General features: G+C 42.1%; 1 protein-coding gene across 2 annotated transcripts in view; it reads left to right on the top strand.

The window, feature by feature from the left end:
* The window catches only part of LOC149341790 (centrosomal protein of 120 kDa-like), a 38,635-nt gene that overhangs the window by 11,334 nt on the left and 6,441 nt on the right, over positions 1-20,860 (top strand). The window contains exons 7-18 of one of the 2 annotated variants that reach the window (XM_089543979.1): positions 4,850-5,177; positions 5,668-5,836; positions 7,329-7,478; positions 8,816-8,927; positions 9,441-9,508; positions 9,726-9,801; positions 10,822-10,962; positions 11,979-12,068; positions 13,367-13,459; positions 15,579-15,691; positions 18,350-18,398; positions 20,421-20,549. In XM_089543979.1, the coding sequence (XP_089400105.1) occupies positions 4,850-5,177; positions 5,668-5,836; positions 7,329-7,478; positions 8,816-8,927; positions 9,441-9,508; positions 9,726-9,801; positions 10,822-10,962; positions 11,979-12,068; positions 13,367-13,459; positions 15,579-15,691; positions 18,350-18,398; positions 20,421-20,549 (1,518 nt within the window). Of the gene's footprint in view, positions 1-4,846; positions 5,178-5,667; positions 5,837-7,328; positions 7,479-8,815; positions 8,928-9,440; positions 9,509-9,725; positions 9,802-10,821; positions 10,963-11,978; positions 12,069-13,366; positions 13,460-15,578; positions 15,692-18,349; positions 18,399-20,420; positions 20,550-20,860 lie in introns of both variants that reach the window. The other variant, XM_089543977.1, reaches the window with a different exon arrangement.

Genomic DNA, 20,860 nt, shown 5'->3' with positions numbered 1-20,860 from the left:
GTGCATAGTCAATAAACGCACTTTAGCACAGCAGAAGATGAGGACATAGAACGGAGACGAATGACACGAGCGCTAACTTCCATTAAATTTTATTCATCTCAAGAAGCACTTTTATATGCCAGAACATGACATGTTATCGCAAGTGCAGACAGGGTCAGTGTCGTAGTTACGTGAGCTCTTTTTCACAAAGGAATATGGATGGAGTGCTTACATATGTGCATCCGGAGCAGTGTATCTTTTCAGCTTCAATTATTTCTCTTAGTATTTTATTTTTGCGCTAAGATGTGCTTTTCAAGTTGGTCAATTGCCGCTAAGGAGACCGTGCAGATGAAGGCTTTTCTTATAGATGCTATCTTATTTATAGACTCCATCGGGTCACGGGGAGCGCTCCACCACAAGTGAGTCTGAGTGACCAGTGATGTACTCTTGATGTGAGATTTGCTCAGAATGTGTCAGGCTAGTAGTCATCATTCTTCCACTCTTTACCATGAGACCGATGCGTCCGTGTAAGCTATACATGTTTCTGGACTTATATAAACCATAGTTTGAGTTATTGACTTGACTTTATGACGGAGTTGAGTTGTCTTGTTTGCAGTCATTGTCGTGTATGCCCGTGGAGCCACTGTGTGCCGCTGCCTAACTTACGTATGTCTGGCCCAAGAACCCTTTAGCTCGTCCGCATCTCGCAATGTCTGATTACCAATCTTGTGCATGAAGTTTTTAGCTTACAGTTTCTTCGATTATTGTTAGCTACGTGAATACAGCTGGACTTCTGTAGTGACAGTTCGAGGCACACTTCGCACACATACACCTCCAGTGTGTTTAGGAGTTCTTCTAGATGAAGGTTTTTATCTCTCAAGATGTTTATGACCTGACCACATCGTGACATCATCTGCGTAAGTCATGAACTGCATATTTCCAAGCCAATGGTATGAAAGCTATACTAAATAGTAAAGGGGCTAAGACTGAACCTTGTGGCACTCCACTGTTCGAGGTCTAATTACCGATTTTTTTTTTTTTTTCCATTCAGCCATGAGAGAGAGTGTCCTGTCCTTAAGCAGGTTGTTACACCTTTCGTAATCTGCAAGGGAATGCCCAAATCTTCCATGTTCTCAAGGATTTTTGCGTGCGACAAGTTATCATATACTTGCGCCACATCCGTAGCCACCACTGTGTGTACAAGGTGGCTATAAGCAACATATGTACAACCTCTTCAGTCTCTGTAGCCAATCCTGTTTCTGTGTTGAGGTTTGACCTGAACCCAGTTTGTCGTGGATGGCGGCACCCATCTTCTTATAAATTTGGCAAATTTTGGCCATAATGGTATAGGTTTATGTTTAGGTTTATTGGGGTTTAACGTCCCGAAGCGACTGAGGCTATGAGGGACGCCGTAGTGGAGGGCTCCGGAAATTTCGACCACCTGTGGTTCTTTAACGTGCACTGACATCGCACAGCACACGGGCCTCTAGAATTTCGCCTTCGTCGAAATTCGGCCGCCGCAGCCGGGATCGAACCCGCGTCTTTCAGGTCAGCAGCCGAGCGCCGTAACCACTGAGCCACCGCGGCAGGGCGTATAATGGTATAGGTCGTAATGATTGTATGCTAGTGGGAGGTCTTTGAGCTTTTGGTATCTGGGCAACGACAGAGTGTTTCCAGTCTTGTGGAATTTCCCCTCGTTTTCATACCTCATTTATTGCACCCTAAAGGTAATCAATAGCTTCTCCATCTAAGTGGCTAAAGACTTCAAATGGAATGTTGTCATGTCTCGGCATTGTTCTTTTGTTCACTTCTTCGATAGCAGCCATCAGCTCCAATGTGTTAAGTGTGAAGATGTTATTTCCGCCTTGTTTACCATGTCTTTTGTCAGTGGTAGGGCAGGAGACTGTGCATGATTTGGAAAGGTCTGCTGCCTGATCTACAAACTATTTCGGTGTTAACTGCAGGGCGAGCTGGATATTTTTGGCTTGATCTTTGATCTGCCACCCAGTTTCCGTGCCTCTGAAAATCCTCCAGAGTGCTCTGTTGTCCCTTCTTGTGCCAAAACTACTGCACCAGTCAGCCCATCTCGTATGTTACACCCTCAGAGTGTGTGTTATGATGTTAATGAGGCAGAGTAACCAGCATTTTATAAATTCGCTCCCATTGCAGGATGAGTATTTCATGTAAAAAAATTAAGGGACCAGAATGTCAGCATTGCAAGAAAAAAAATTACTCTTCAATTTCTTCCAGCAGACAAATCATATTATTGAGATTCTACTTCAGAAGCTTGAGTGCTGGGCGAGCTGGTTATTCATGTTCTAGCAAAAAATCAGCAAAAACCAAGACACAAGTCCAGAAGAAGGCATATGCACATACTCTGTCGCCAGACTTATACGTGTGCCACACGCGCACAAGAAATGGCAGTAAATGCTTAAGGTCCTAAGTTTGTTAATTCCATTATTTTCAGAGTTGGTTCTACACGTCCACATTTAATGCCATTATCGAAAGTGACTATGACAATAACGCTTGCAAGGTAGTCAAAAGTTTAATCTGAATATAAACATTCCTAATGAGCACAATATATCGGGAATGTTGTTCAAATGTAATGTAAAAACGATTTTCCAGAAAATACGGCTGTTCCTTCTTTACAAGTTGTAAAAGTAGCCATAAACTCTCGCGTCAGCACATAAGTCGAGAGTACCTGTCAATAAGGCTGGTTAAAATGGCGCTCTTTGCATTGAAAATGCGGTATAGATGCCTCATCTGACTGAAAGTTAGGAATTAACTATTTCCTACTGGTTAGGAAGTTGTTACTAACAAACTTAAGGGAAAAAAAAATAGCGCACACGAGAAGACGGGACAAGCGAGGAGACACAGACAAGCGCTAACTTTCAACAGACGGTTTATTGCAAAATCGGGAGCATATATACACATGTCCAGAAAGGCAACAAAGAACAGGAACGAAGATAACATCAACACTGTGTTGATGTTATTAACGAGGATGTTATTAACGAGCACTGTTATTAACGAGGCACAACTGTATACAGGGTGTTTCACATAACTTGAACCAAGGATTTAAAAAAAGTGGTAAACCACAGCCCGCTGAATCCAACTGTTTGCCATCATGTGGCACTTCTCAGAATATTTTTTTTATTGCGCTTAATTAGTTCATTAGCTAAGATGAATTATGCAGATTCTCAAATATTCATTTTAGTGCCAAGACCGTTATGTTAGGTTGTTGAGCAGGTTTATAAACAACCGATCCAGTTTATTGTAGCATCGTATCGCCTACGGGGTCCTTTTTTCTGGCATCTAAAGAAAGCCCGCGAAATATGAAAAAATACCACGTGACTGCGCTCGTGCGCTACAAAACTGCAGCGCTCTCAATGGCGCTTCGAGCAAACGGAGCGTGCCCGCTGACCGTGGCGAAGTGAACGGCCGCCGCGCCGCTTCAGAAAGTGCTGATGCACTGTCAGGAGCACTGCAATTTGGTAGCGCACAAGCATAGTCACGTTGTATTTTTTCATATTTCGCGGGCTTTCTTTAGATGCCGGAAAAAAGGACCCCGTAAAAAGGACATATATACACATGTCCAGAAAGGCAACAAAGAACAGGAACGAAGATAACATCAACACTGTGTTGATGTTATCTTCGTTCCTGTTCTTTGTTGCCTTTCTGGACATGTGTATATATGCTCCCGATTTTGCAATAAACCGTCTGTTGAAAGTTAGTGCTTGTCTGTGTCTCCTCGCTTGTCCCGTCTTCTCGTGTGCGCTATTTTTTTCCCTTAAGTATGTCTTACCAACATGCCCAAGCCTCATCTCTTCTGAAATGTTACTAACAAAGCTGCATGCTTTTCTGCATGTGGAATGGGAACCAGTTGCACGGGCGAATGAGTTGTGGCAAACTCAGTAGGTCGCAAATGGCAGTAAGGCTAATGCCATTAAATTTATGCGTGTGGCACCGCACGAATGCCATTAAAACGTAAGGCAGTATTCACTTAAATGGCACTAAATCTGTCCGTGTGCCACGGGTATTACAACTGATTTATTTCTTGCTCATCCATGCACTTAAAGCCATTTTCTCATGCAAGGCAATGTGTAAATGAAAAAAAAAATCAAGTCTGATTGTCACTCCATCCCTGATAAAAAAAAAAAAGCCACTCTTTGTGATAAGGACAGACGGATTCCTTATGCAGGACCGCTCATTTTTTTTGCGATTAAAAATGTTTCAAACAGTTCTTGCTCGTGCCTGGATTTCTCCTTGCCATTAATAAGCGATCCGTTTTTCCTTACCACAGAGAAAGAGTCGCGCTTTTTATCGGAGATGGAGTGACGACCGGACTTGATTTTTTTTCATTGGCATGTGCGCTTGCATGAGAAAATGCCTTTAATTACAGGGATGAGCAAGAAATAAGTCGGTTGTCAGTCTGGCGACAGTGTGTGTGTGTGCGTGCGTGCGTGTGTGCGCACCTTCTTCTGGTCCCGAGTCTTCGTTCTTGATGTTTTTTTTTGTTTTTTTGCTAGAACGAGATTCTACTGTACTTGCTAAACAGAGGGAGTGATTGTTTAGTGCCAAATCCTCTTTTCCTCTACTTTTGCTTGCACTGTAGCTGCTGCACATTCACACCGGTTTGCACGGTCAGCATAAGTTTTATTTGTTACTGCACAGTTGTGTGCGTCTTTTTAAAAAAATAAACGTTTGCTAATTTGCCCAGCTTTCCTCCACAATGCTGGCACTTCACTGAGATGACATGAGTCCTTCTGAGAGCAGCAGCATGATTTTACCTTAGTGAGATTAAAGGCACTTTGCTCCAGGGTAGTGTTTAGCAGCTGCATTTTGTCCAAAAGTTTGTGCACATTCCCAGCAGGCAGTAGGAGGTGCCGAAGATCAAACTGACGGTAGACGGAACGAGTCCGTACCTGAGCATCATCCAGCACCGCCACCACCTCCTCAGTCATTTCCGACCAGGGAAGAGAGCCCTCGTCCAGCTCCAAGGTCACGCAGCCGAGAGGTGCGGCCTCGGACACCGACGCGGCTTGCGCCAGAGAGGAGCCCGAACCGGCAGCCTCGCAAACAGCTCGACTTTTCGCCCCCACAAAAGCTTGGGCGTGCTGAGAACCAGCGGCCTGCCACCCACACCGCTGCCGCCTCTGCTCCACCCAGCCAGGCTGATCACCCGAGGACAGTGCCAGGCTGTGAGTTCTTTCGCGGTGTGTGGTTGAAGTGCGTGTTGGCAGTCTAAGCAAAGTGCTGGCAATTTGTCGGAACAGTGTGTACTTCTCGTACAAAATCACGTCGAAACTCTACTTGGCGTCTTGGTTGCGTTGGAGAACCTAAGTCTTTACAAAGTCTGACATAACATCTATGCCCCATCATCATCCATGGTAAAACATAAATACATCCTAAAAATTCATGGAGTTGCTCTGTCTTTAGTGCTATAAGATTTTCATGTTGAAAAGATGCAGATGTGTGTGCCAGTGCCAGCTTACGTCAGCTTTGCTTGTGATGTCATGTTAGCACAGTCATTAATTGCTTCAGTACATTAATAGCATAGAAAATGGAGCTCTTGAAAGCGTGGACTTGAACACGAAATATGAGGAAAGCCCAACATTTTGACAAGAGGACTTGCCTTCTTCATCTGGGCATTTCACTGCTTTGTCATGCCATCATGCCTCCACTCTTCAGATTCCGGTGCAGGACCACCTGAGACCACAGCCAAGGGGAAGCTGCCTAAAGTAATTGATTTGACTGATGATGAGGATGAAAACCAGTTTCACCATTTCTCGTTGATGCTGGACATCAGAAGTCTGGAGGTCTTGTCAACTCGTGGCAAAGAAATGCAGTGCTACATAAGGTAATTGCAGCTTCCGAGCCTTCATCACTGATTGAGTGTCAAAGCTCTCCTCTTTTTACTCCATGGTTTTTTCAAGCTACTGTCTGAGCAACTGCTTTCATAAGCATGCAAGAAGGGATTTCTAATTATAAATGCGAGCCGACATGCAATTCTATGCATTTGTGTGAACATACCCAGGTAGGTAGCGTGAATAGGCTTAAGCAGGGACGCAGAGCTATAAGGTGAAAACTCGCACCACTTGTCCAACTTCAATAAAATTTTCAGCATAAATGTATGTTTTGGTGCTTTATGCGCTTCTGTAAAGTTTTGTACTTTTGGTGCATTTTCAGAGGAAATTAGAAATGCTGAAAAAAGAAAGGGACTGTATGCAACTAGAAAAACTATTCATGTGAATATATACCAGCCACTTTCTTATTTTTATGTAATCAAAAACTGCTTTTTCAAAGGGTTTACATAGCATTTAAATCGTGACTTTACTTTGAAAACTATTGTATTACCTGGAAATAAATCAAAATTACATAAAATAATCCCACAGTCAAATGCCTCGCACAGCATTGTTCCAGAAAGTGCACTCAAATAATTTATTTCTTGTCTTTTATTGCCGTGATTGTTTTCCCAAATGGATGGTTGAACAAAAAATCAAAAGCTGACGCGAAAATTTAGGAGGGTGCAATTTTATTTTGGAAACTGATTTCTTCGAAGCAATGAAACCTTTGACACTTAATTCTTCTTTGTAAGCTTGCTTCAAAGGCTTGAAAACTTTTTATGTTCAGTATCTGCTTTTGCATGTGCTTTATTATACAATGCAGATATTAGAGATAGTATTTAGTTATAAATTACCTGTCTTGTGGATGCCTCATTTAAGTATGCTTGAGTATTGATAATTACATTGGCTGTCTTGATTAACTTTGTAAATAAATTGTTATAAATAATTTGTAAAGAATAAAATGACATAGTCTGTGTTTTCAGTTCAGTAAAGCATGCTGCTGGGCAAGTTGGTTTTCCACGTTCAAAACAACTTTGCACAATAAAAAGACGGGATCAAGGCAGCAGTACTCACATGCATTCTAAAGCACAAAAATGACACGATTCACTTCTCCATTTACGCCTGTCTAATCCTCTGGGTACGGGTTAGAAATTGCACGCCCTGTTTTTTTGAGGTGCATACCCACCACTGGCACTTTGAAAAACTGAAATTTCTTGTTTTCTACCCTACAAATTATTGCAGTGAAAATTAAGAAAATTTTTGTCCAAAATTGTGTGCCACAGCAATGTGTGCCAAGGCAGTGTGCCAGAGCAGTTTAAACTTTTTTCCAAGAAACTTGCTACCGTACACTGCATGCACTTGTTGCGATGCTTCAAAGGTTTTCCACAGCTCTTTCAAACATGCAAAACAAGATCACTGCTGTCAGCCTGCTGCTGTGTACTTGCCATTTATGTTTTATGTTATTTTTGTGTTCTGTGAAAAGAGTTTGATGATATTCTTTTTCAGGTATCACTACCCTTTCTTCGGCGTAAACACTCCCTTTCAGTCGCAGAAGTGGACCACTGTGGTGCCCAATGTGCTTGCTACTGTTCTTGGTGGCTTCAACACCTATAACTTTGCAGCCACATACAGAATGGCCAAGATGGCATTTCACGAGTGAGTAACCTTTTATTTTTTTTTTTATGATCAGGTTGAGGCTTCATTTTTAAATTGAACCTAGAATAAGTAATAGTAAATGAGATCACAAGGTCACTGTTTGGCATTGTACTGAGAAGTGATAATGAAAAATGTCCTTTTGTCCAAGGTTCTCTGGTCTAAGCAGTGGGGTTGCTACAGGTTTCTTTTTAGGTATCATGTGTACGTGCTAGTTGCTGCTTATCCTCTCCAACCACCTGTTTCATACAAGCACTCCATTCCCTCTCTTTCTCTGTCCATGCAAGCAGAGAGATACCGCTATGCTACCTAAAGCACAATTGAAATCACTGAGTTAATTGCACTAGTTTCGTGGACATCAAAAACATTTACTCCTGATTCAAGGAGTGTGGATTTGGCTCCCAGCATTGCTGAAAGTCTTTTCCTTGGTTTGTGCTATAAGTACTGTCAATATATAAGTATATTGCATCTCTTGGATTGTAATGTACAAAAAGATATATTTTCAATTTTTCTTATAAATTCAAAATATCAGGGATATTAAAGATGTGTTTGCTATTTCTGATTATAGTATTATGATGCAGTAATGTCCTTGTCTTCCGTCAGGAATTGTTCAGGGTGTAACTGTTTGCCTTCACTTTGTAGTCGAGAAGCTGCTACAAAAGCGGAGAAACATAGATTAGACATCCATTGACAGTTTTCTCGACTCCATGCTTCGGCAGAATAAAGCAGTGATCGCCAGAAAAGGCTTGCGGGTGAAATACTGATGCATTAGGTTTTAGTGGAAAGACATTCTTGAATTTGTCGCTTCATTTTGTAATAAAAGAACATATAATCGCCGATACCTTCACGCAGTGCGGAAACCACTTCAATAAATTTGCTGTGAGAACAAATTGTCGCTTAAAATGATGATAAAAATTGGTTGCTACTGTGCAGAATGTCTGACACTGTCGTCCCACCAACCTTGTTTGCAAATTTTTAGTGCAGTAAAAAAGGTTGAATTTGAAGAACTGAAATGTATCTTCTCGTTCACTGCTGTGCATGTGCAGTGGGACAATTCTGAAGTTCATATGTTAGTCTCTGTGCCTCCCCCACTTCTTGTTTTTGTTGCTTAATAATTTTACGGCAGCATTGTAACGAAGCCTTCATGTCTTTTCGGATTTTGTGAGTTCTCTGACTGGCAGTATTCCTCTTTGTTGCTTGTTTGTTGCTTGCTTGTTTGCTGTCTTGTTTGCCACTTACTTTTTTTTGTGCAGGGGTGTTTTGCTGCATTGATGTTCTTGCTTTGAGGTACAGCCATATTTCATTTCTGGCCCTGAAATGTTCTGGCTTCTTTCGCATAGGCTTCCACTTATGGTGGAGATCCTCTGCCGAGGTGAAGGCAGTGACAGGCTCTTTGGGACGGCTGAGGTTTCCTTGGGAAATGTTCTGAGATGTCCTGCCTCCACTCTTGTGGTATGTTGCTCGTTGCCTTGTTCACTTGTACTTTTATTAGAACCATGATTCAGTCTTATCAAAGTTGCCTATGATGGGTTATGTTTGAATAGTTTGCCGGTATGAAAAAGAAATTGAGATTTCCTGGGGTCATGAGGGTCGCATGTGCTTAGTACAGTGCTAAAGGACCATAGGCCCCTAATTTTAGATGCGTGCTTTCTTCTTTCAAATGACGCATTAGACATTCTAATACATGGTTCATCACATGGTATTCGCCCTATGACCACTAAATAATTTATAGTTGAATGCTTTTTGCAGAATTTTTTTAAAAAAAAAAGGTTGGTTAGTCTTTGGTGGTGGTCATCGTGGCCTTTTTTCTTCTAGCACTCGCCTGGGCAAGTAATTCTAAGGGTTCAGCTTCACAAATGGAATTTGTGTGGTATCTGTCGTGCCATTCAAGAGAAGGAGTCGTCGCAATTGATAAAGAGGAGCGACATTATGATGCTAGGCAACTGAATACATTTTGATCTGCAGAAGGACAGTGGAGCTACAGGGCAGAGAAGAATGCAGACAAGCAAAGTTTCCATACTGGACACGAGAGGGTAAGTGATTGTCCTGCCATGACGATTTATTAGTGCAAGACAGATGACTTGCTACGTGTAATGTTGGTGCCATATATGAGGTGGTACATCTCTAAGCTTGATACTTAGGACATATATTTGGTAGTTTATAGACACTGGTGACTTTGTATTTATTGCAGTAAGGTGTGTGTGCTAGTTAATGTAAGTTGCTTCCACTGGCTTTTCTTTTTTTGACTAGGTCAGTGATTGGAGAGCTTCAAGCGGTCGTGTGCCTTGATGACCTTGGAATTACATCTCTGCCATCCAAAGAACCGGTAAACTTCGTCATAAATGGTCTGTGATATGTGTGAAGCACAACTCCTAACATGTGCAACTACGCTCTGAAAGAGGTGACTGGATATAAAAGAAACACTGGTTTTGTTTTCATAGTTTGTTGTTCAGTTATGAAATGAGCTGCATGAGCTGCAATGAGCTGCATGAAATTGTATACCTGTGTGCAGAATTGCGTGTTTTTATCATTTGCTAGCAAACAAAGGAAAACAAAAGACGTAGTTAGCATTGTGAACTGAAACAGATCAGCTACTGTTCAGAAGCTTAGTGTGTTGCTGTAATGTTTTGGTTGCCCACCAGCAGTACACTTTGCTCATTGAAACAATCAGGTGCCTCCCATCCTAAATTATGTTTTAGTAGTATGTTGTGTGAGCCACGCTTTCAATAAATATACCTAAGTGAAGTTTAGCATAGCGTTCAATTTGCTGAAGCAGAAATGTCCTTGCAGCACCGCTTGTAATGTTTCTCTGATTGCTTCGTATAACTGAGTGTTTATTGTTCAACACGACCTGCTTTGTGGTGCAGTATTCACTTGGAAGCCCTTGTAGCACTGGCATCACTGCTCAGACTTTATTGCTTGCATTCGTTATTGCTCACACTTTGTATGCCTCGCACCGAACTTGTGTTGCTCGTTGCTCATTTGCGATTCAGCTTTTTATGTAAGCCATATAGTACAGTTTTCAACTCTTTTCTTTGTGCTAAGAAAAGTGCGTCATAATGCCCTGTTTACTTGCTAATTGGCTATTGCTTGACACAGTTTATAGCTGCAGGTGACAAATTCAAGTTCATATTTTAGCAATTAAAAAGGAAGCTTATTTTCAGTCCGGTGCATATGTGATATATCGTCATCTCTGGTGCGGTTCTATGACATGCAATCTCTGCTAATAATTTAGCAAGAAAAAATAAAATGACAAGGTAAAAATTAAGTTGGTGGTTTTTTGTTTTGACGCATTGTTGGTCCTGCAATTTCTTGGCATTCGTGACGAGTTCTGCTTGCTCTGCAGCATCCCAGCAGCCTGGGTGGTGCTACCAGCAAGCCTCGCCTCGTGCAGGCAGCTGCAGAGGCTCAGGAGCAGGAGATCCTCCGAATAATGACCGAACTGGAACTGTGGAAAGAGCAGCAGGAGATCATGTTCCGAACTCGGGTGCGTCCGTCACTGCTCAGCTACGAAAAGGGCTTCACTGTTTTGTGTGCTGGGAGCAAATGACACATCTGTTCATTCACATTTTCTGAAGTTTGTTATTGTAAAGCAAAGGTTGGGCAGCAACTGGGCATAGCCTGTTGTAGGTCCACTGGTTCACTCTGTTGTTGGGGCAGCTGCAATTTTCAGCGACAGTGTGCGAGGGAGTGAACATATACTTGGCCATAATATTACGGAGCATGCTTTGGCACGCATACAGATAATTTGGTACACATACACACAACTTGGTCACACCTGTACATTTGTCAAATATGTATGTCATCACATATCAAAAGAACTTCACATATTCTAAATATCTGAGGGTGCCTGCTGACTTGAAGACTGCATACAGTGCCTTTTAGAGCCCAGGTTGTATTGGCTACTGATCTCAACTCAACTTATGGCTTTTTAGTCATTTATTTGGTCATGTTACTACTGCTGGCAGAATCTTGGGGTAGGTCCTGATAATGAAAAAATGTTGTGACTGCTGTGCATAGGATATATGCTTATGATAAGTAAATAAAGAAATTTTTAAGTCCACAAAAACTTGTTGCTTTTACGGATGGTTGCACAGGATGTATATAAAAACTTCACAACAGTGCAATCGGTAACAAACAAATTGCCTCAGTAAACATTCTACATTAGCAAAACTCAAATTGGCTTAAACTACGACGCTAGGTCACGAACAGAACAGTTCATGAAAATCGCATATTTTTGCCCTGTAACCTTTCCCACAGGAAGGCAGTTTTATCGTGTTAGCAGTACACAAGTGAAGCATTAAATTTACTTCTGGTGAAAAACGACATAAGTGCACAAGTGAAAAAACAAGTTTAACCAGTAGCTGTCAAAGAGGGTGCGAAAGGCTTACAGATGAAGGCTTTCTAGCTTTGTACTTGTTTTCTGGTATGGCTCATAGCAAACATGGCTTGCTTTCTGTATATTAGCTAACTGCTTGGTTCCATGCCCCGTGTTGTTTGCAGTTAAAAGAAAAGGAAGATGCTCACCTTCGTGCACTTTCAGAAGAATGGAAGCGGCAAGACATGGAACGGGATGCTGTTTTGAGGCGAAAGGTGTGAGCGCCATGTTATGACCCCTTTTTGAGCATGCGCTGTAGAGACAGTTTAGTGTCAGTCACTCTTTGGAATGTATTATAATCGGTGCTTGCACATTATGTTGGCGTTTTCGCCTACTACCAGCATTTTCCGAGTGAATGTCGTCATGCACGACTGGCATCGAAGCATGTCAGGTGGGTTGGGTAAACAACTGTCTCGCAGTGGCAGTGCTGGTTAGAAGAGGCATGCATGGTCCAGATGGTGCAAAGGTGCTTGAGGCAGACCTGAAAATTGTGACATCTCTGACAGTGATTGGCTTAGACTGCAGGCCCACTCCTGTTTAACTGAGTTTGTTAACAATTGCTGTGAAGAGGGGAGTGCATGACACACATTAGTGGTGATGCATGCATGGGCATCGTGGCTGCGTCACCATCAATGCGAAGAAACAAATGCAAGGGGAAGTAAACCCTGAAGACTTAGAAGGGGGGTGCCTGGTGTATTCATATTCCTGGGAGACAAGGACTTTGCCATGTGCAAAGAGTGTCCAAAAATTAAATTGCAGGAAGGCTATGATAAGCATGTGATCAAGTTCAGCACTCATGAAAAAAATGACAGTGATGATGACTTTTTTTTTTTTTTAATTTGAACGCTTGCCATAAGGCATAATTTGGGCTGGCTTTATAGTATACAAATTCATTTAGGCTATTTTCATTTAGGAACCTTAGTAGGCTCATGCTCTTATTGGCCACCAGCCACTTGGAGTGATGATGACCTACTATGACAAATAAGGTCACTGATAACTGAATGACATATAAGCATGCAGTGCTAGTCATTTGATAACTTTGATGCGGGGAAACTGTGTTGTTGGTGCAATGTGGTTATCGTAGTGGCCAGATGTCCTTAACAGATGTATTTGTTTTATTAATCGGAGTCTTGAACTCACTGCAGTCTCTCATTGGCTTTCGTGTCAGCTTTTGATCTCAAAGTTGTAGGTTCGATGCCGGCCATGGTGGCCACATTTAAATGAAGGTGAAGAACATAAATGCCCAAGTGCTGTGGGGGGGTCTGCATTAATCTGGAGCCCTCCACTACAGCGTCCTTCATAGCCTATATGTTGCTGCAAGACATTAAACCCTACAATTTACAGTTTTGTTTACTATTTGCATCAAGATTAGTGCACTATCTTAAAGGTGTCACATTGTGTGCTTTTTAATTGGCATGCATTTCTGATGGCCTGAATATTTTTGTATAAATGAGCTTTTAGCAAGCATGGCTTACCCCATGCACCTTTCATGATTGCTTCCTATACTTGACAGCTCAAAGAGAACAAGGAGCTGGAGGAGAAGCTCAAGTCACGCTTGAAAGACATCGAGTCGCGTGAACAGGCCCAGGCACGGAGAGAAGTGGAGGTACAGTCACTTCTTTCACCTTTAGCAGCCTGCTATACACCTCAGCGTATGTGTGAAGCACAAGCTAAAAACTATGTTGGAATGATTTTGAGTTTTTGTGTACCTGCCAAGGATATTGACACTTGTATTCTTGGTATAGCCAGTAAGTTAGTCTATTTCATTTGATGGTACATTTGATGCCAGCAGGAGCCTAATTGTATGCTGTCCTAGAAATAATTTGGCAGCTGCAATGGCCAGAGCTTATGTAGTGCTCTATTGAGCAGTCATAATGTCTTGTTGCATCTTACCATGCACAGCACTGAATCACTACTTGTTCTTTAAGATGAAATAACAAAAGGATGTCATCAAGATGTTGGAGCAAACTAAAATGTATTAATATGTAAGATATAAACCTTTTGTTTCGATGTTTGAAGTTTGCTAATGTTAAGTAACACCCACTAATACCAAGGTACTATAATGCATGTAAGTTTAATTATCATAGACCACTATACATACAGTAGACTCTCGTTAAGATGAACTCAGTTAAGACAAATTATCGGATAAGATGAACATTTGAGATCATTTGATTGTTTCTCCAATGATTGCATATAATAAAAATCCGCTCACGACAAACTGTTTCACGCGTGATTTGGTTAAGACTAACTTTCGCAGCAACTGCAAACCCCAGTGACCCCGCCCAACGGCACTCGTGGGACGTCTGCGTGGCACTGTCAAGTAAAGGAAAAATATATAAAATCCTTCTATGCAAGAAAACGCACCCCGCCCCGACAAGATAGCTTCCACGGAACTTTGTGCCGTTGTGCAGAGAAGCTGTCTTGCGGGGCGGCGCTTCCTTGTAGAGAAGCTTTCTTGCCAATGCGGAAAAAGCAAGGCACTTTTGCTCTTGTCTGTGCACGGCGCTGAGATGTCAGATTTTGGAATCATGCACACATCAGGTGTTGCCACCGGTGGACTAAAAGATGTGTAGGCGCGGAGTAGACCTGCTCTTTGACTTAGTGCTTCAACAGCAAAGGAGCCGAATTTTTAACTGACACGACATCACAATGCGCGTTATCGCGGTGTAGTGATGGCCAGATATCGGCGGCGCATGGGCACTGCCTGCAGCGGACGGAAAGGCACATGGTGCACCTGCTCGTAGAGTTAATAACAGCTGTACTGCGGAAGGAGCAAGATTAGAGGGATGCACAGCTGCCCTGCTGGGAACCTTCAATCCACTCAGAGCTTCAAAAGTAAAGTGGGAACAAACAAAAACAAATATAGCAGTTGTTGCTGAAGAAAGAGAGAGTGAAAAGAAGAAAACTTGACTAATGCTGCTTTCAGCGAGGGCATTGTGACTGTTCTATGCTGTCCATGTTCGCCTCACTTCATGCATAGTGCCATATATATTTCATTTGCAATTACCCTCTCACTGCAAGGTCATTTTATTCATTGTATTCATGTAACACACATTTAGACATGCATAGTACGCGTACATGTCCTTTTTGGGGCACTTTTTTTAAGACGAACTTATGATAAACCGAACAAATTTTCTCGTCCCTTCAGGTTGGTCTTTAAGGGAGTCTACTGAATATATGCACTAATGAAAACTAGAGCACTAGGTTGATTTTGTTTGATTTTTCTTACAAGATCTGAAAGTATGCAGAAGGCCTCCCTCTTTCATACTCCAATGCCATTGTGCTAGCATTTTTTGTCACTGCCTTGGTAATGTATTAGCGCAAGAAGGCTGAGGGTCTGAAAAATAAACCTTTGTTTGGGTTTTAAGTTTTCAGTGAGACAGTTCTCCCTTTTGGTGGTAAACACCTCTACTGGCATGCTACCCTGAAGTTGCTGATGTTACTGATGAGCCAGGGAAGGACAGCTGGCAGTTGCCATTTTTGTTTTGTTATCAAGTGCAGTCTTGCTTGTCTGTAGTAAGGAGCAAAACACTAAAGGCAGCTTTAGCACATCTGTCTATGTAAGAGTGGTGAGCAGTATTCGTGTTCCTTGATGAATCGCACTGGCAGTAAACAAAGTTATGCACTTATAGATGTTTTCTTTCTCACACTGTAGTACAATGTAGTGTCTTGTACGTGCAAATGAAGGAGTGTTGCAGTAATCAAGGTCAATGTGACTCTGTCAGTTTGAACAGCAGAAATCGGACTTCCAGCTCCGGAAGACTCGTCTTCAAAAAGAAGCCAAAGAGACCATCAAGCGGTCACTTGAAGAGCACGAGCACATGCTTAACGTGCAAAAGTGAGTACTGACTCTTTCTTACTTTCTTTTTATGCAAAAAGCTTAGCACCATCTTGTTGAGTTCTTCTTTTATCATTCCCTTTCTCCACAAGTCCTGGCTTCTCCAATTATAAGTATACCTCTCTACTTGTAGCCCTCACTGGCCCAAAAAAGAAGTTGCCTCGAAATATATGCCAACGAATACCACCTGCCCTGCTGCCACACTCTGTTTTGTAGTTTTCTTTGGGATGGCGTCATGGCTTGCTTGACTGAATACAATAAGTGCGTATCAGTTTTATTACAAAGCCAGCAAGAATGAAGATCAAACATGAAAAAAGGGCGCTCCATTCTTTCTTCCACACTTGCATGCGGCCCAAATGACCAACGGCAAACCGAACTGCCAACAGTCCCATAGTTTTGGATTCTGACACAACGTGTTCTGTGGTGATTACTGGAGGCTTGCTCTTGCACTATCTAGCGCTCTTCTGAGAAAGTTACCGACAGCACGAACGAGCCGAATAAACGGGCTGCGATTTGAATTTTTTTTAGTGCATCTGATCTGCATACAAATTATTATTTTTTTTAATGCATGGAGCTCCACCATTCTGCTGGGAACGGGCACCGGGACGGGTTGTGTGCTACCTGCTGCTTGTCCAGAGTTGAAACAGATGTGATGAAACCAGCAACAAAATCAGTCACACAAAGAAGAGGAAGTACACAGGACAGCGCTGGACCAACAACCAATGTTTTATTGAAAGATAGCCGACCCAGGAAACCAAAAAACACATGCATAGTAGGCCCCCCAAAACACTCACGTGAAACGTGACCTAAAACACACTCAACCTTCAGGCAGCCAGTGCGTAAACAAAATATTATGTTTCTTTCATTTCTACATGCATACACTGATTTTCAATAGCTCAAATTCTTTAATTCATAAGAGACGGAGACTGCGCACTGATGCAGGTATCTCTTTTTTGAAACATAATGTAAAATGCTTCCAGTAGCTCTCTTTCATCTGTTTTTTCCTTTTCCTAGTATGGAAACCTTGTCGAAAGCCGGGACGTAGTCTCTACATTGTCTACAGTGACGCAGAATGTTATTCGGATTTGACACATTTTTCAGAGAATTATTATGTTCGTATGCCTAGTCATTCATGCATCTGCCGGTGTGACCTGTGTACAAGTTTCCACAGGCGAAGTGTATGGTGTAAGCGACACATGTGCTACCCCATTCACTGTTTTGTGAAATATTATTTGCTTTGTTTGATATATGGTACAAATACCATCTTGTTTGCCAGATGAAGAAGGTTCAATTCACCTGGAACAAATTAACCACTGCTAGATGCAGCACACAATCGGAAAAAACCTATGAGTTCGCTTTTTACGCAGTTGTGTACAAGTGCCTAAAGGGCTTAAATACGCACCTGGGAATTTAGCAGAGCTATTTAATTGCAGAAAAGAATTTCGTTATTGATTATGGCACCTTCTTTATCCACTGCTTATTTTAATAAATTGCCGAGTTAAAATTTTACCATGTTTGTAGTCAGTCTTGGCGAAAAATCAGGGGGCATAGACAGACTGCAGGATATATCTAGGAGGTTTTCAGGGTTGCCGCAGCATGAAATGAATGCACTGAGGACTTAAAATAGTGGCAGTGTGTTCTGCATTGCATTCACGAAGACAGAGCTGTGCCTGTGGGTTGTGGTTGTGGCTTGACAAGGGACTAAACAAATGGAAGGAGATGCGGCTGCACACAAGGTGCCTACCCCTGCTCCTTTTGCCCCTTGTGTGTTGCTCTGTTTTCCAAACATTCTGCATCATCAGGGCACAACGTCAGGTTCATGAAATGTAAGGAGGTAGGAAATGTAGGGAAAGGGAAACATGCATGTCCACTGCACCACCTGTCCGAGGCAAAGGCTGCTCATTACATTTTTGAGTGTTCTTAGTTTTTCAGCTTTAAAGTTCAACATAAACATTAATGAATGTCTTGTTTAATTGTCCCGCATGTAATGTACGATGAAATGGCATGCTTTTCTGAAACAGAGGTCACTAGATAAATAAAAGAAAAGCCACTTCTGGTGTTTGCAGGCACTATTCAGTTCAAACTGATTTGTCTGCTTTGAAGGTGTACCAAATGCTAAGCTAATTTGGAAGGTTGTGTTAAAAATTATGGGGCTGTGGTTTGGCATGTGTAAGCCTCTTTCTGAAAATCAGTTTGCCGCGGTGGCTGAATTTCTTTGGAGGAGAAATTCGAGGCCCGTGTACTGTGCGATGTCAGTGCACGTTAAAGAACCCCAGGTGGTCGAAATTTCCGGAGCCCTCCACTACGGCGTCTCTCATAGCCTTAGTCGCTTTGGGACGTTAAACCCCATAAACCAAACCAGTTTGCTAATGGGATGGCAGTTCATGAAGTTTGCTTAGCTTGTTCACACCCATTCTGTCCTTTGTGGCATGAGATAGGTGACTAATGTTGTCTACTTTATGTAAGGCACTGTGCACACTATGCGAAGCAACAAGAGGATGTGAAACGTATGTTTTTTTTCGTTCATTTATAAAGGGCATGGGAGCATGCATCTGCCATCATGCCGTCAGTGAAGCGTGCGAAAAAATGCAGAGCTTGTTATGAGTACTGCTTATTGTTCAAGACAGTCACCTTTTATATTCATTTTGTTTTGCACAGGCAAAGGGTGATGGAGCTTGAAACTGAACAGAAGAAGTTGAGGAGACAGGTAAGATGTGTTCTTGCTTTTCTATGGAGGCATGTCCATGTGCTGCAAAGTTCTAGTGCTACATATGTTAAGTGTTGCATTTTCAAGGCTGTTAATGATGTGACCATTGAGCAGAAAGCATGTTGGAACTACCAGCACAAAGCTTTCTCCTGACATCTGTGTGTCTTAAGTGTAGTTCATGGAATTATAGTCATGCCCTATTAATACAATCCTTGATAATATGGAGTGCCCAGATTATGGGCTCTGTTGCTGAGGGCCAACTTTTTTCAATGTATTTACACCTTGTTAATATGGAAACTTGCTGTTTGCAGGATAAACAGTCTGAAAATGCACAGAGCCCATTGGAGCCCGTGTTTTTTTTTGACGTGTTAATGGTGGAAACAAAATCTCGACTTCCCCAACTATAGACGTTTCCTTTTCTTTAACTTGAGAGCAGGACACCAATGAAAGACAGTGCAAACATGTAAATTCCTTAATGATGAGCTCTTTTTGTGTGTGTGTGTGTGTGTGTGTGTGTGTGTGTGTGTGTGTGTGTGTGTGTGTGTGTGTGTGTGTGTGTGTGTGTGTGTGTGTGTGTGTGTGTGTGTGTGTGTGTGCGCGTGTGTGCGTGTGTGTGTGTGTGGTTTCACGCTTTATGGTGCCAAGGTGGCCATTCAACGGGCATTTGCACAGTGTCATGAATGAATGTGAGGAAAACTCTCTGTAGCTTGTGCTTTGTTGAAAGGCGCATTCAACAGCCATCTGAGGACAGGTATGTACTAGTGATTAATGTGTTGGAAACAGGGTCAGTAGGAAGTTCTTCGTTATTTTGAAGGTTGCAGAAACCAGGATAACACACTTAAAACTCCCAAAGATTTTGTCATATTTCTGCCTCACTGCCTCTCACTATGTACCAAAGTAGACAGTCGTAATGTTTTTTTTGTTTTTGGATAACTTTATTTTCGTTTGTTTTTTTTTTTGCGTAATTCGTTATTATGACAATTTTCCTCGGGAACCAAACTGTCCATATTAACGAGGCACAACTGTATACAGGGTGTTTCACATAACTTGAACCAAGGATTTAAAAAAAGTGGTAAACCACAGCCCACTGAATCCAACGATACATTGTTTGCCATCATGTGGCGCTTCTCAGAATTTTTTTTTTTATTGTGCTTAATTAGTTCGTTAACTAAAATGAATTATGCAAATTCTCAAATATTTATTTTAGTGCCAAGACCGTTACGTTAGGTTGTAGAGCAGGTTTATAAACAACCGATCCAGTTTATTGTATCATCTTATCTATTACAGGGTCCTTTTTTCCGGCATCTAAAGAAAGCCCGCGAAATATGAAAAAATACCACGTAACTACGCTCGTGCGCTACAAAATTGCAGCGCTCTCAATGGCGCTTCGGGCAAACGGAGCGTGCCCGCTGACCGTGGCGAAGTGAACGGCCGCCGCGCCGCTGCAGAAAGTGCTGATGCACTGTCAAGAGCGCTGCAATTTGGTAGCGCACGAGCATAGTCACGTGGTATTTTTTCATATTTCGTGGGCTTTCTTTGGGTGCCGGAAAAAAGGACCCCGTAGGAGATACGATGCTACAATAAACTGGATCATTGTTTATAAATCTGCTCTACAACCTTACGTAACGGCCTTGGCACTAAAATAAATATTTGAGAATTTGCATAATTCGTCTTAGTTAATGAACTAATTAAGCACAATAAAAAAATATTCTGAGGAGCGCCACATGATGGCAAGCAATGTATCGTTGGATTCAGCAGGCTGCGGTTTACCGCTTTTTTTTTAAATCCTTGGTTCAAGTTACGTGAAACACCCTGTATATGTCAAGCCAATGAATGCGTGCATGATAACTGAGGCTAGACTGCTGCTTTCTTTTTGTGCAGCCATTCTTTATTTGAGAATTTTAGGTTTATTGGTCACGAATAGCACACGTAATGGTTTCTTTTTATTCAAGCATTGTCTCACAACAAGGATGTAATCCTGATACTACTTTTTTGTCACCGAGTGTGTTGCACTGCTGACAGATTTCTGAGCTGGAAGCCAAGCTGAAAGACTGTGAGGATTTGTTGGAAGCACAGAAGACCAGCCAAAGAGATGCCTTCTCGCAAGAAATGAAGCTCCAGATGGACTTGGAGAAGGTTCTTGATGAAAAGGTGGACACACTGTTATTTCTTTCATATACGTTTAACAGCAGATTTATTTGTGTGCATCTGGTGATTTTTCTGTATTTTTACACAAGGTTACAAGGTTTGTACACAAGGTTATTCAATGCTATTCACAGGGTACCATTTGGAGCGCAGCATGTGCAAACTGGCATTACAGTGTGTTCTTTTGCGAGCTGGACTAAGAGGGGTTCTGCCAGCATTCATTGCACATAACAAGCAGCAACAAAGTATGTAGGTGGAAGTGGTTGTGGCCAACCATGTGAAGACTTGACAGTACGTGATGCGGTGTGCACATCTAC

This window comes from Amblyomma mixtum, chromosome 5, assembly GCF_055824585.1.
Source record: "Amblyomma mixtum isolate Tamu chromosome 5, ASM5582458v1, whole genome shotgun sequence".
In the NCBI taxonomy this organism is placed as follows: domain Eukaryota; kingdom Metazoa; phylum Arthropoda; class Arachnida; order Ixodida; family Ixodidae; genus Amblyomma; species Amblyomma mixtum.
The sequence above is the reverse complement of the archived record's forward strand: the minus strand, read 5'-3'. Positions and strand labels throughout refer to the sequence as shown.